The 16,912-nt window shown below is 36.9% G+C and overlaps 1 protein-coding gene across 1 annotated transcript in view; it reads right to left on the bottom strand.

The window, feature by feature from the left end:
• Nucleotides 1–16,912, bottom strand: part of LOC114655762 (unconventional myosin-XIX) — a 75,995-nt gene that overhangs the window by 21,032 nt on the left and 38,051 nt on the right. The window contains exons 12-18 of the mRNA XM_028806978.2: nucleotides 16,311–16,384; nucleotides 14,141–14,262; nucleotides 13,602–13,715; nucleotides 12,421–12,597; nucleotides 9,062–9,196; nucleotides 5,343–5,450; nucleotides 1,302–1,372 (exon numbers count right to left, since the gene is read on the bottom strand). Of these exons, the coding sequence (XP_028662811.1) occupies nucleotides 1,302–1,372; nucleotides 5,343–5,450; nucleotides 9,062–9,196; nucleotides 12,421–12,597; nucleotides 13,602–13,715; nucleotides 14,141–14,262; nucleotides 16,311–16,384 (801 nt within the window). The remainder of the gene's footprint in view (nucleotides 1–1,301; nucleotides 1,373–5,342; nucleotides 5,451–9,061; nucleotides 9,197–12,420; nucleotides 12,598–13,601; nucleotides 13,716–14,140; nucleotides 14,263–16,310; nucleotides 16,385–16,912) is intronic.

Here is a 16,912-nt window from a genome sequence, read left to right as displayed (position 1 = left end):
GTTGAAATATTTTTGTGTCACTGACAGATATGAAACATACTGTACATAAAACAAACTTATAATCTATATTCAAAAGAATAAAGGAGTATCATTTGCAAGATCTCACTGTCCACAAAGTTTTCATTTTAAAAATTTGATCTAAAATGAATTTTAACATACAGTGCTCTGAAAAAGAATTCTATCCTTTAAATTTTCAAATTTTAATGCATTACAAATGATACCAACACACCTCAAAACTCACAAGCTGAAAAATATTTTTTTAAATAAACGTCCTTGACACCAGATAGCTTAAAATGACAACTCAAATATGCTACTTGCATAAATATTCATGCCATTGACATTTTTAGTTGAGTCCGTTTTTGTCAATAGAGTAGTTCAAGGTCTTTTGGGGTAGGTAGCACCTACAAGCCTACACTAGTTAGGAGGAATGTTGCCCATTCCATTTAGCAGACTTTCTACAGCTTATTCAAGTGTTTAGGGCAGTGATCGGCATTTGAAATCTATATATTCTTCAGCTACCACAAAGTTGCTCTGGCTGTGTTGTCCCGATATCAGGTAGATTTTCTTTTGTTATATTTTAGGCATGGCCCTTCTCACATTTTATCCATTAACGCTAAGCTAATGCCAGTTCTCTGCTGATATGCAAGCATGCTGTTGACACAGTTAACTGTGGGGATAGTGTTTTTTCAGGCATGGAAAGAGGTGAGGATTGTAGTACATACCATGGTTTAAGTTTTGACCATAAGCTCTATTTTGGTTTCATCTAACCACAAGAATGTAAAGCCAACTTAGAATTTAACAAAAAGAACTTAGCCAATAAAAGGTATCATTTTGTTTGACTTTTCTCTAACTAAAAAGATTACAATATGTAAGCTTTCGAGGCAACTCAGGCCCCTTCTTCAGGCAAGATGTAATCCTGAAGGCCTAAGGCCTAGCCAATAAAAGGTGTAATTTTGCTTGACTAGTCTCTGCATTCATAATGGCTAACACGGTACAACACTCTAGTACTACAGACAAAAAGAACTTTAAATATAGTTATTGAAACAATGTCCCTTTACTCCTCTCTGACCCACTGAACTCTTTCAAGATCACTATTGGCCTCTCAGTTATTTTTCTTCAAATATGGTGCTATGTTTTGAGTGGTATGGTACAGTTTATGTCACTTTGATACAGTTCTGTACACCTTCTTTATTTATTTGTACATCTTTATAACTGGCATGCAATGTTATTTAGTTTTTATTTTTTTTCAAAATGCAGTAAAATATTGTTAACAAAAAAGTCAAAAATACATAAAAATTTACCTTATAGGAAAGCCGGCGGCACTAATGCTAATTGTCTCCACAATGCCACAGGCTTCTAGTTGAGTAATCACCTGAAGAGATATTTTTGGGAGGTTGGATTGTGGGAAGACTTACACATTTAAAACTCAACAACCAGAAGAGAACAATACAAAAAATAATTTTCTCATGCCGAATCCATGTCCAGATACAAATAAAGATGAAATGATAAAAAAAAAACCTGCTGCTATTTTTGATATCAATAAAAATTTGTCACAAATAACTGTCTTGAGCATTTAAATATTCAGGTCTCCAAGCGTATTTTGTTTATTTGCTTTCTTTGTAAGCAACTTACAAATCACAACTGTACAACATCATTGTGGGCGGCACAGTGTGAGACCTGGGTTCGCTTCCCAGGTCCTCCCTGCGTGGAGTTTGCATGTTCTCCCCATGTCTGCGAGGGTTTCCTCCCACAGTCCAAAGACATGCAGGTTAGGTGCATTGGCGATTCTAAATTGTCCCTAGTGTGTGCTTGGTGTGTGGGTGTGTGTGTGTGCCCTGCCAGGTGTTTGTTCCTGTCTTGCGCCCTGTGTTGGCTGCAGCAGACTCCCGTGACCCTGTGTTAGGATATAGAGGGTTGGACAATGACCGACTGACTGACAACATCATTGTATCCACATTACTACAGATCATGTAGTACAAGTAACAAGCTACTTAAAAGGGCAGGCTCAGTTATAGGATGCACTCTGGACCCCAAGGAGGTCATAGCAAAGGAGAGAATTAAAACAAAACTGTGTGCCATTATTAATAATGTTGCACATCCTCTCTTTGACACACTGAGTATTTTCAGCCAATGAATTATTCAGCAGAAGTGTGTCAAGAAATGCTACTGGGACTCCATTAAACCAAGGGCAATCAATACGTTTGCATAATGCCTCACTGTGACAGAGACTGCCAAGTCAGAAGTTTTCTTTCTTTTTACTCATTCTGGTGTGTGTTCAGACCATAGTGTGTGTATATATATTTATCTATTTATGAATTTATGTATGTCAGTGTTGGAATTAATTGGGGAAAAAGTACCCTCAAACTTAACAGTCTTGCCCCTTAAGATACAAGCGCAGTGGCAAAAATGTCCCACAAAATTACATGTAATATGAGTAATAAATGAACATGTATTACTGTCTGTCTGTCTGTGTATACTTGAATTCCTAATACCATCCATCCATCCATTTTCCAACCCGCTGAATCCGAACACAGGGTCACGGGGGTCTGCTGGAGCCAATCCCAGCCAACACAGGGCACAAGGCAGGAACCAATCCCGGGCAGGGTGCCAACCCACCGCAGGACACACACAAAGACACCCACACACCAAGCACACACTAGGGCCAATTTAGAATCGCCAATCCACCTAACCTGCATGTCTTTGGACTGTGGGAGGAAACCGGAGCGCCCGGAGGAAACCCACGCAGACACGGGGAGAACATGCAAACTCCACGCAGGGAGGACCCGGGAAACGAACCCGGGTCCCCAGAAAATGTATATGCCTGCATATATGGTTTAAATTTGCAGAATTCCTTCTTAGAATTATCCACACTGCATAACAAAGTGGACTACCAAGTGTAGGACTAAGTTCTTGCAATTACTGCAACTGTAAGGAACCTTTACTGTATTATTTTCAGTTACGTATAAGCATTTGCACCCACTTCCAACACCGTTCTGAATTACCATAATTCTTTTAATAAGCTGTATACTACTATGTTACTGGTAGCATATACAGTGGCATGCAAAATTATTCATTCTCCTGGAAAGTCATTATAATTTTCTGCATGACAAAAGGTTTGTACACATATTTATCCATTCAGTACTTTTAATGTGAACTCCAAAGTCAAAGTAAACCATTTTTTGTGGACATTTAACTGAAGAAGAAAAACTCAAAAAGTTAGTATTTTCATAAGTATTTAAACCTCTGTGCTTTGGAAGCTCCAGGTTTACACAAATGACGAATTAATCACAAACAATGCAAAGGTGACAGTCATTTGACCATAATGAAACATAATTAGATACTACTTGTGAGTCCCTTATATCTCTCTGGATATAAAAAGCACCCTTGGTATGGACCATAGTCTTTGTTGGACAATCACTGCAAAAATGAAGACAAAGGAACATGCTGCTGATGTGATAGGCAAAGTCATTGAAATGCAAAAGGCAGGAAATGGCTACAAAAAATTATCGAAAACTTTGAATGTCCCGGTAAGCACTATTGGATCCATCATCAGAAAGTGAAAAGTTCATCATAGACTCTCACTAGAACAGGCTGTCCCTCAAAACTAAACATCAGAGAAAGACAACAACTGGTGAAAGAGGCTACTAAAAATTCAACCATCACTCTCAGAAGTCTGCAATGCCCTTTGGCTGAAACTGAAGTGAAGGTGCTCCACAATTTCAAGAGCACTCCATAAAACAGGCCACTACAGGAGGGTAGCAAGAAAGAAGCCATTTCTTAAGACGGTCCACATAAAAGCACATATTGCTTTTAAGAGCAGGGAGAAGGTTTTATGTTCAGATGAGACCAAAATAGAGCTTTTTTGGCCAGACTTCAAAGAGGTATGTGTGCAGTAAAAATAAAACAGCCCATGCCTCAAGAAACACTATACCTATGGTGAAATATAGTGATGGTGGCATCATGCTATAAGGATGCTTTTCATGTGCTGGGACTTAGAATCTTGTCAGAGATGAAAGGACAATGGATGGACACAAATACTGCACAATATTGCGGGACAACTTGTTCCAGTCTGCTGTGAACCTTCAGCTTGGGAGAAGTTGCATCTTTCAACATGACAGTGACCCTAGGTATTAGGTCAAAGCAACACTGGAATGGCTCAAAAACAGAAATCTTTTGGAATGACCAAGTCAAAGCCCTGATCTTAACTCTACTGAGAATCTGTGGCACTATTTGAAAACGGCTGTCCAGAGACACCATCCTACCAACCTAGAAGATCTCTATAAATTCTGCCAAGAAGAATGGGGAAAAATCAGTCCTGAACAATGTGCAAGACTAGCACATACTTACCCCAAAAGAATTAAGGCTATTATCACAACAAAAAGGTTCTCAACAAAGTATTAATGTGTAGGGCGTGAATACGTATGCAAACATTAACTTTTTAGATTTTCTTCTACAGTTAAATATCTACAGAAAATGTTTTTTTTTTTTTACTTTTGAAATGTATTGTTACATCAAGAGAGTTCACATTAAATATACTGAACAAATAAAATATGTGTACAAATCTTTTGCCATGCAGAAAATTATGATGACTTTCAAGGGGATTGAATACTTTGCACACCACTGTAAGAATGCAGTGCCACTCTGTATACTCTCTGGACTGGACTGGTATGAGTTCAGTCCTGAAGGGTGGCTACAGGTATTTGTTCCAATCCAGTTTCATAATTTAAAGTAAATTATTGCAGCTGAAATAAATATTGCTCAAGCAACATTTTTGTTAATCCATTTGTTTAGATTTCCAAATCCTAACTGCTCATTTCACTCTTGAACAATAGCTATCTGTTTTTAATTGCTTGTTGTGTTAACCAGCTGTCATTAGACACTTATGGTCTCATAACTCCATTAACACCTATAAACCTAATATCTCATTCTATGATAAATTGTTTGTATTCATTTTGTATCACAATCTATAGCTGCTTTCCATTATGTATGTAATAAAACAAGGAATAGGCAGCATGTAAGCATAGTACAGTGCTGTGGTTACATCTACAAAAAACATGTCAGGCCCCGTTACTGAAAAAGTGGAACATACATGTTCTCACAGTGCTTTTGTGGGGTTTTACTGAGTAGTATAAAACGAGAGACTGTGGGTGTAACATGAGTTTTACTTTTTGACTTGCACCAGATTCTGACAGGATACTCCGGATCCTGTTCAATCATACAAAGGAAAAGCTGGTGTGAAAAACAGACACAATTAAATGACTGAATTCAATAAGTTATAATCAGGTCTCAGAACTGTACCAAACAAACAAAAAAAAAAAAAAAAAACGAAGACCATACTGTACCTCATCCTTTTTAAAGTTTGCTGGTTGGCATTCAGCATTTGGCTTAATGCATCTAATATATTGTGGTGTAGTGCTGTGCAAAACATTCATTAAATTCTCCAGGGATGACTGCAATAACGGAACAAAAACATATACAGTATTAAAAATAAAACAGGGTTGTTTTATTTTTTCCTGTCTACTTGCATTTTAAGTGGCTACCCATCAAATGCAATCTTGTTGACCATTGTTATTATTGCACTTAAGGTATTTTAAATGTCCAAATGTATGCATTTTTCGCTATGTATCTTAATAAATATTTGCATTTGGCAATTTCAGGTTGATGTAGTCATGAGTCACTTCTCCACAGACCATTAACACAAGAGCTGATTAAAGGTAATACTTATCTAAAGCATTACATTTTATATACAGTTAGGTCCATAAATATTTGGACAGAGACAACTTTTTTCTAATTTTGGTTCTGCACATTACCACAATGAATTTTAAATGAAACAACTCAGATGCAGTTGAAGTGCAGACTTTCAGCTTTAATTCAGTGGGGTGAACAAAACGATTGCATAAAAATGTGAGGCAACTAAAGCATTTTTTTAACACAATCCCTTCATTTCAGGGGCTCAAAAGTAATTGGACAATTGACTCAAAGGCTATTTCATGGGCAGGTGTGGGCAAGTCCGTTGTTATGTCATTATCAATTAAGTAGATAAAAGGCCTGGAGTTGATTTGAGGTGTGGTGCTCACATGTGGAAGATTTTGCTGTGAACAGACAACATGCGGTCAAAGGAGCTCTTCATGCAGTTGAAAGAAGCCATCCTTAAGCTGCGAAAACAGAAAAAACCCATCTGAGAAATTGTTACAATATTATGAGTGGCAAAATTTACAGTTTGGTACATTCTGAGAAAGAAAGCAAGCACTGGTGAATTCAATGCAATGCAAAAAGACCTGGACGTCCACGGAAGACAACGGTGGTGGATGATTGCAGAATCATTTCCATGGTGAAAAGAAACCCCTTCACAACAGCCAAACAAGTGAACAACACTCTCCAGGAGGTAGGCGTATCGATATCCAAGTCTACCATAAACAGAAGACTGCATGAAAGTAAATACAGAGTGTGCACTGCAAGGTGCATGCCACTCATAAGCCTCAAGAATAGAAAGGCTAGATTGGACTTTGCTAAAGAACATCTAAAAAAGACAGCACAGTTCTGGAAAAAACATTCTTTGGACAGATGAAACCAAGATCAACCTCACAGGTGGCGCAGTGGTAGTGCTGCTAAGGAGACTGTGGAAGATTGTGGGTTCGCTTCCCGGTTCCTCCCTGTGTGGATAGCGCTTTGAGTACTGAGAAAAGCGCTATATAAATGTAATGAATTATTATTATTATTATTATTAACCTCTACCAGAATGATGGCAAGACAAAAGTATGGAGAAGGCATGGAACAGCTCATTATCCATAGCATACCACATCATCTGTAAAACACGGTGGAGGCAGTGTGATGGCTTGGGTGTGCATGGCTGCCAGTGGCACTGGGACACTAGTGTTTATTGATGATGTGACACAGGACAGAAGCAGTCGAATGAATTCTGAGGTGTTCAGAGACATACTGTCTGCTCAAATCCAGCTAAATGCAGTCAAATTGATTGGGCGGCGTTTCATGATACAGATGGACAATGACCCAAAACATACAGCCAAAGCAACCCAGGAGTTTATTAAAGCAAAGAAGTGGAAATTCTTGAATGGCCAAGTCAGTCACCTGATCTTAACCCAATTGAGCATGCATTTCACTTGTTGAAGACTAAACTTCAGACAGAAAGGGCCACAAACAAACAGCAACTGAAAGCCACTGCAGTAAAGGTCTGGCAGAACATTAAAAAGAAGGAAACCCAGCATCTGGTGATGTCCATGAGTTCAAGACTTCAGGCTGTCATTGCCAGCAAAGGGTTTTCAACCAAGTATTAGAAATGAACATTTTATTTCCAGTTATTTCATTTGTCCAATTACTTTTGAGCCCCTGAAATGAAGGGATTGTGTTAAAAAAATGCTTTAGTTGCCTCACATTTTTATGCAATCATTTTGTTCACCCCACTGAATTAAAGCTGAAAGTCTGCACTTCAACTGCATCTGAGTTGTTTCATTTAAAATTCATTGTGGTAATGTACAGAACCAAAATTAGAAAAAAGTTGTCTCTGTCCAAATATTTATGGACCTAACTGTATCTCAGTCAAGATGTTAATAGATTAAAACTAAGAGGTGTGGGTTTGGAAATAATGGAAAACACAACAAGACAGAGAAGGTGCTCATAAGATAATTAAGGAAAAAAGTGAAGTTTATTTCCAAGATTGATAAAACCAAAAAAAACGTTAGAGACATTACAACTGCAGGTGATGAAGATTGCACAACTGAAATAGTATCTCCATCGTTTTATGTTTTTACAGCATGTTAAAAACAATGCTTACTTTTTCCTTTTGCTGATACACGCTGATGCAACACTTCACTTACTCCAAAAAAAATATTATTTATATACACACACACACACACATTATATATATATATATATATATAATTACATACATACATACACACACACACACACATATTATATATATATATATATATATATATATATATATATATATATATATATACACACAGTAATCCCTCCTCCATCGCGGGGGTTGCGTTCCAGAGCCACCCGCGAAATAAGAAAATCCGCGAAGTAGAAACCATATGTTTATATGGTTATTTTTATATTGTCATGCTTGGGTCACAGATTTGTGCAGAAACACAGGAGGTTGTAGAGAGACAGGAACGTTATTCAAACACTGCAAACAAACATTTGTCTCTTTTTCAAAAGTTTAAACTGTGCTCCATGACAAGACAGAGATGACAGTTCCATCTCACAATTAAAAGAATGCAAACATATCTTCCTTTTCAAAGGAGTGCGTGTCAGGAGCACAGAATGTCACATAGATAGAGAAAAGCAAACAAATCAATAGGGCTGTTTGGATTTTAAGTATGCGAAGCACCGCGGCACAAAGCTGTTGAAGGCGGCAGCTCACACCCCCTCCGTCAGGAGCAGGGAGGGAGAGAGAGAGACAGTTTGTTTTTCAATCAAAAATCAATACGTGCCCTTCGAGCTTTTAAGTATGCGAAGCACCGTGCAGCATGTCCTTCAGGAAGCAGCTGCACAAAAGATAGCAACGTGAAGATAATCTTTCAGCATTTTTAGACGAGCGTCCGTATCGTCTAGGTGTGCAAACAGCCCCCCTGCTCAATCCCCCTACGTCAGGATCAAAGAAAGTCAGCGCAAGAGGGAGAGAAAAGTAGGCTGGGTAGCTTCTCAGCCATCTGCCAATAGCGTCCCTTGTATGAAATCAACTGGGCAAACCAACTGAGGAAGCATGTACCAGAAATTAAAAGACCCATTGTCTGCAGAAATCCGCAAACCAGCAAAAAATCCGCGATATATATTTAAATATGCTTACATATAAAATCCGTGATGGAGTGAAGCCGCGAAAGGCGAAGCGCAATATAGCGAGGGATCACTATATATATATATATATATATATATATATATATATATATATATATGTATACATACACACACACATACACACACACACACACACACACACACAAACACACACACATTAGACATACATAGGTATCTAATATAAGTGTTATTGCTTAATACTTTGCATGTACCTACCACCTACAACACAGACCTTAAATCTGGAGACCACTGTTAAAGATTTTCTCTGTCTTGTCTCGTCTATTTTCTCCTCTGCTGCAAACAAATTCTGAAGAAGGGAGTCCTTTGATTGTTCCATTAAATGTAGAAGCTCAGGAGGAATAGGATCCTACAGAAAATAATGTAGTTACTTAATTTTGCTGGCTTTACAGTTGCTTTCTTTGAAATTAGTGTGGCATATTTCCATGTGTGATAAGCTCATGCCCATAATAAAATATCCAAGTATATTTTGGTCAATGTCAAAGACCATCCTTTCTGCTATAACAATGCAAAGGTAAGGTTCTACCAGACTAGAATTAACACCACCACTGACACATGCTATCTGTTCTCTGCTTTCACTTCCCTTCTTAAACCTCGTCCACCAACCTCTGCCATCAGCAGTCAGTTCTCACCCTCGCTGCCACCCATTTTGCCTCCTTCCAAGCAACACCCAAAATTCTCCACATTCTCTCCACTGTCTGCAACTGATGTTTCCAACCTCCTCCCCAATCACCCCATCTACACGATCATATTCCCTCATATCTCCTTCAGGCCATCTCCCCCTTACTCATTCCTGAAATCATGTACATCATTAACACCACACTCGGCTCAAGAACATTCCTTAAAATCTTCAAACATCCTCTGATAACCTCACTTTTCAAAAAACCAACACTCAGTCCATCCGAAGCTAACAACTACAGGCCTGTCTCTCTCCTTTCCCTTGTTTCCAAAACACTTGAATGTGCGGTTTCTAAACAGGTCTCTTCATTCCTTGTAGAGAATGAATTGCTACATACCAAACAGTCCAGCTTCAAAAGGAACCACTCATTCGAGAAGGCTCTACTGACTGTGGTTGGGCAGCTTCGCTATGCTACACATAGCAACATGTCATCAGTCCCAATTCTGCTAGATCTCTCTTCTGCCTTTCACACGTTCAACCATGATATCCTTCCTGCCACCACAGGGACTGCTCTCAAATGGTTTGAGTCCTACATCTCGGGCAGATCCTACAGTGTGTCCTGGGGCAAGGGGAATTGTCAAAGGTATACCAGACATGCACTGATGTACCCCAAGTATCGGTGCTAGGTCCTCTTCTCTCTATACACCACCTCAATGGGCTTCATCATCCAATCCCATGGGTTCTCTTATCCAATGCTATGCAGATGATACACAGCTGTACCTGTCGTTCCCTCCGGAGGACAATATGGCTTCAAATAGAGTCTCTACATGTCTTACTGATATCTCAACCTAGATGAAGGACCATCATCTACAGCTCAACCTAGCAAAAACAGCGATTCTTGTGATCCTGGCCAGCCAGTCTGCTCATCTCCCCATCTCTGTACAGCTGGGGTCATTGTTGCTCAAATCAACCAAATCAGTACACAACTCTGGGGTGGTAGCTGATGATGATCTTTTTTCTGACCACATTTCTACTGTTTCTCATTCATGCAGGTTCACACTGTACAGCTTCTGCAAGATCAGACCTTATCTGACACAGAATGCAGCACAACTTCTGGTTCAGGGTTTGGTCTTGTCGCATCTGGACTACTGCAACTTGCTTTTGGCAGGAGTACCAGCATGTGCTATCAAGCCGCTGCAGATGATCCAGAATCCAGTAGCCTATCTTGTATTTAACCAGCCAAGATGGGCACATGTCACTATATTGGCTCCCTTTAGCAGCACGCATTAAGTTCAAATCCCTAATGCTTGCCTACAGTGTATATAGCACCTGAGTATATGGAGACACTGGTGAAGTGCTATACTCCTTCTCGCACACTCAGGTCTCAGGGATAAGGAGATTATCTAGAAACAAAAAAATGTTAATGCAGACTTCCAAGCACTTAAAAGCGGAGACTATTTATACAAGCTCTAACAATGTTCAATACAAATATTTCCAGAATGGTGCACAATTGTCGGAGAGAATTTTAATTGAATGTAAATATGAAACATGATGAATGAACAATGTCTCTTGGTTGTCACTCCTCAGTTCTACAGAAATAAGCAACCCTTAACTTAACTTCTGTACTGCAACATTAACTCTACCATAGCCATTTCCAAGCTTGAAAAAGGAGGACGATTGGGCATGAGGCCAGCAACCTCACCCAGTTTATAAAAAAAAAAAAAAAAAAAAAAAATCACAAGTCTACAGAAACAGCAACCAGATCCAAGTAAAGTAGGTACATTGATAAAAGCATTAGACCTGTGTCAAACCTGGATGAAAGTCAAAAGGATGTCCATTTCCTAATGAGTCCAATCTCAAGCACAAAATGTAAAACATAAATTGGAACACTGAACATGCTGACATTATACCATAATGGAAAGCTTACTCAAATGTTTAAAGAATTTGACAACTAAAAGTTAGTTAGATACCTTAGGTGTTAGTCAAATTAAACAGACTAGTAGTGGCAGGATGTGCAGCAATATCGAAATGATCCTTTACAACATGCGTGACAAACTGCATGTGTGTGATGTTGTCATTGTATTGAATATACAGACAGGAAGTGCACTGACTGAGTGTAATTTAATCAATATCATCCTATCAGCATGGTTGTAATCTTAACATGCTAAGACAACTATTAAACAGACATATGCACTAACTGAAGATACAGATGTTACTGACAAATACATGTATTCTTTGACCTTTAATAGCTTCTGCTTTGGCAATACATGTTGTGCATATACAATTTATTCATAAGACACAGCAGTCCCCAGATTTAAACATCAAAAATGAAATCAAGTAAATATTTATCACTTTATTTTAAGTCATTATCTCTTAAGAGCCATGTTGAAACTGCAACTGTAACATCATGTGAGGCTTTAACCTGAATGTGAATAGTAAAACTCAAATGATTGTTTTCAAAAAACTGTGTGAAATATCATTCAAAGAAATACATGAAATGTATCAGGCATAAATAAAAATAGACATCCTGTCTGAACTATAAAATGTATTTGTCTGACAGAATTCTACCATTATTACTGAAAGAAAAGATATTATTTGTAATATTTGGAGGAGGAAAGCGGCCAACGTTGGTGAGCCCACAATATGGTCATTAAACTGCCAGAAAGAAAAAAGAAAATAAATTGCACACTTCAGTATAATGGTGGAATAAACCTTGAAGTACTTTTAAGTCTGACACCACTAAACACATTCTACACAGAGATAATGGAATTTTGAAACAAGCTATCATATTAAGTGGTCAAATTAGAATACAGGATTATTCTCAGAAGGGAATATACTGGGAAAACTACTCTATCCAAAAGTGTCTACTCTGGTTTCTAAAATTGTGCATGCTCCCATAAACTACAAAGATTTTATTTCTTACAATCCATGCACTGCAGGATTTGATTACTCACCTTGTTTTTTTCCGTCATGCCTTCAGTCTGATAGCACACACTACTTGCATAGTGGGAAACAATGAAATGAGGTGTTTTGGTAAATTTGTCCCAGCTCAAGCATTCATTAACTGCAAGTGCCTTCTCTACTCGTGCCATAAACTGCTTTGCATCAGAGAGACGATTTAGACGACATTCCTGCAAAGAATGAAACTCAAAATTTTTGTGGAAAATTTAGAAAGTAAATCCATTTTTGTTTCAAATAAAAATAATTATTTTTAACAACAAACAAAGAAAATGGTAGTCAACAGATATCAAAATATATTAAAGGTCCTGTGAATTTATTTAGTGATTTTGTCCTTGGTTGCCTTTGTGGTCTCTTCTCTTCTAACATAATGTTCTGTGTAGTTTTTTTTTTTAGGTGAGCACAGGATTTATGTTACTAACTTAGTAAAATTTTTATTTATTTATTTGGAAACAAAACAGTATAACAGAGAACAACTCAATACAATAAATTAAAATAACATAGCAAGTTCTACAGTAGGCTTCAGAACCAATCCATGAAAATCAGCTTTTAATCCCCAACCAAACAAAAGTGTTGGGTCTCTCTAACTACAGTTCTTATCAGGCAGTTTCATCTCTCAAAATGTACTTTTATCAATCCATGCCTCCATTTTCTAACCCTACATTTTCCATTACAGCTTTACAGGGGTCTAGAGCCAGTCATAACAGAAAAACAACCTTGGACAGAATACCAGGACAATACCCCACATACTCACACTGGCACATTCACACTCACTCATGCCAGGCCAATTTAGAGACATCAGTTTTGTATAAGCGTTTCTTGGACAGCCATTCCATTTCAATTACTTTCTGTTTGTTTTTTGCATATTATGTTGATGAGGTTTGGCTCAGGACCCAAAGTGCTGGGATACTCAGAGTAAATATGAGCAAGCTAAATGCCAGAAGGGTTAACAGTTGAATTATAGTAGAAAAGAAAACATTTACATGTGAGAGATGATAATTCTCAGAATTGGTAATTACAGAATAGGTAGTTAATACTGCATTCTAGTTAAGCCCAGAAGTAATTTCTAACTATACTCATTATGTCTTTCATTTGCACATTCCTTGTGTGTGATTTAGTTTTGTCACTGCACTTTTGTCAACTTTCTAAACGAAATAAGAGGTATAAGTATACTAACCTCATTTAGCAAGGAAAAGATGCTGACAGGGTTTCCTTCTATTAGGTCCAAACATTTCTGATTATCTTGGTAGCTGACAAAAGACCACTTTAGACCTTCAGCTTCATATTCTTCCTGAAGCAGCAAAGAGAAGATGCTGAAAATATATTCATATTACTGCAGCCATATTAACATTGTTCCTTTAGTTCCTTTCAAAATGAGCACCATATTAACATACTTCACAGATACAGCACAATAATACATTTCTTTAGTGAAACACAGGTTTAAACACACACATAGGCTAAATGACTTGCTCAAGGTTAGAGGTTAGAAATGAACATGCAGTCATTGTATTTCTACAACACAACCGAACATCACTCTTTAGCCAAAATATCTGTAGCACTCTAATTGAAAGGTAAATGCAATTTATCATTTTAATTGTACATTACATAAATGTAAGCAAAGGTCATGCATACAGTATAAGAAAATGTCTAACAAAATGTTTAATCTTAAAAGAGACACTGTCAGAAACATTGAGTTCATAATCATAAAGGGTATACCTGCTGCGCTTTGAGGTAATGAGCTACGAAGTGCTGCTGCAACTTTTCATTTGCATAGTTGATGCACAGTTGTTCTAAATTATTAACAGGAAATGACTCAAAGCCATAAACATCTAGCAAACCTGGAAAAAGAATTAGTAAATATCATCTAGGTTATGAAATATTGGTTTAAGTGGTACATTATACATTTTCCAAAAATTTAAAGTACATTGTTAGGTGAGGTGTAAAGAAATTTAAGAAATCAAACCTTGAACATAAAGTAACAATATTCAGTAAGAAAAAATATTAAAGTAATTAAGAGACAGGTACTTTCGTTCACTTCTCCGTTTTTATAGTGCAAAGGACATATACAAGTTTAGCGAACAAGAATAAGGAATACAAGAAACAAATCAAAGTAGTGTTAACTTGTTAATTTAAGAGAGCATTTAGCAAAAAGAATAAAGCTCCTCTCAAAAGACACAGAACAAGAAATGACACAGACTGTCATAGGTACATTGAACGACACATTTTCAGAAGAGGCATTCCAATTGCTGTTACATATCTGACTTTGGAATCTGTGTGTTCGGTGAGGTATTACTGGAAGATAAGTTCCAAGAAGGAACATTCATCACATTATCACCTAATTCTTTCTCCTAATATCTTGCTTGTAAATTTGTTAGACACTTGAAATGACTTTAGCAAACAGCTCTAAGACAACTACCACTTTCAAAGTAGCACTCCAACCAACTAAGGTCAGGAACATGGTTGGATGAAAGCAATTTAATATTATTACCAAAATGGTAAGCACACTTCAAAACGGCACTAATTTAGTGTCTTGCTGTAAATGTTTATTAGCCTGTTAATGTTAAATGAGAAGACCTTTTTTGTTTCATTTTCCTGAAACTGACCTTATGGCACAAAGGTTAGTATTGTTCTGTTCAATCCTGTCAATATCAGTCAGTTTGCCATTTGCCTGTTCTTTCCAAAAAAATATGGTTTTCTTTCCACTTCCTAAAACCCACATGTTATTGGTCCAGGGTGAGTGAAAATGGATATAATATTTAATTAATGAGTATATAATTGAGTATAACTTGTAATTGATGTATACCTAGTCAAAGGAGGTTTTCCATCTTCTGTCTGATACAGTCAAGATCCAAGCTGACTTCTGTGTCCCTGCAATAAGCTAAATTCTTTCTAAAATAAATTGATATTAGTATTCTCTGCTTACCACCAAAGTCAGGCTACTGCTAATTTCACATAATCATACAGACTACATTAAAAAGAAGTTGCTTTGTTAATTAATTATTTAGCTGTATGAAGTATAACTTACAATCTAGCATACAGATTAAAGCTTAATGTCAAGACAAGACATACTAATATACTGTTTCATTTTCAGTATGACCTTTCTGCTCATGAGACTGAAGTCATAGGAAAGATTCTTGTAAGATGTGTAGTGTATTGAGCATAGATTATAAAGTATGTCTTACTACATGTAATAGTCATGAAAAATCATCAGTGGACAGCAGAATATATTCACCATGTCAAAGTGTCTATAGGCATTCATTTAAGTCACCTTTTCATTGTTAAAGGCTAAAAGGCTAACCATCTTTTAAAGAGATTTAAAATTTCTCTAAAATTCTTTTAGTACCTGCTTAACATACAGAAATCTTACACCAACTAAAACTAAATCATAATAATAATGGGAGACACTTCTATAACAGAGGAAAAACTAAAGCATTTGGTATTTCTGTCATGCTTGAAAGAAAGCTGCTTTGTCTCTTTTCAATCAGATCAGTAATGATTGAGATACTGGTAATTACATTTTGTATCCATCTAGCTATACATTTTCTAAGCTTTTTAATACAATTTCAAGTTTACAGATAGCAATAGCTCATCTCAATGTCACTGGAAGCGAAGTAGAGCTCAACTCAAGATAGTATTTTATTTTAAAATCAATCATTTACCTTTGTTCGATGTGAATTATACATGGAAAATGCTGTTCACATCACAGAAAAAGTTAATAAAGAATGTCATAATACTGTAATTATCAAAATATATTGGGAGATATATCAAGAGAGTGAGAAAAAGAGAAACAAACAGACACCTTGTGGGTCTGTAATGACAAACTACACATTGTTTAAAATCAACAAAATATATAAAATGTTTTGAGTAGGCAAAAAGCTTAATATACCTATAAAACTGTTCCACATTGAAGGATCTGCACAGATGCTTCTATTTATGACACTAACCAGCCAGTCAAAGATTCTGCAAGAAATAAAGGTAACAGAAACTAAGAATATTTGTTTAACCTTTATTATTATTATTTAAAACTTTCCCAAAGTGTAAAATAGTTATGCTTCACTCAAAAGGTTACGTTTTTGTTATGTTGGATATTATGTATTACTTAAATTTAAACACTCTGTAATCACTTGCCTGATTGTGGTGTCTTGAATCAAGCAAAGTTGAAAAGGAATAATATGAATATGACCATACTCCTTGTCTTTCACTCCCTTCAATAAAACTCTACATAAGAACAGAACTGAGCCAACAGGTTGGTATAGATGCAATATGTTATGTAGTGAGGACAAATAGACTGATGTGGTTTGGCCATAAATGGCTAAAAAAAGATTTCAATCATAGTGACAGAAATGGAGGGGATTAGTTGAAGAAGCAGACAAAAATGGAGACAACACAGACGGCTATAGTGACAAAAGAATGAATTTTTCTTATTAATGAGCACAGATATAGAAAGTGGAATGAGGAAATTTGAAAGAAAAAAAACAGCCTACCTGG

Source organism: Erpetoichthys calabaricus, chromosome 8 (assembly GCF_900747795.2).
Source record: "Erpetoichthys calabaricus chromosome 8, fErpCal1.3, whole genome shotgun sequence".
Taxonomy (NCBI): Eukaryota; Metazoa; Chordata; class Cladistia; order Polypteriformes; family Polypteridae; genus Erpetoichthys; species Erpetoichthys calabaricus.
Note: the sequence above shows the minus strand (reverse complement) of the source record. Positions and strands in the feature narration are given on the sequence as shown.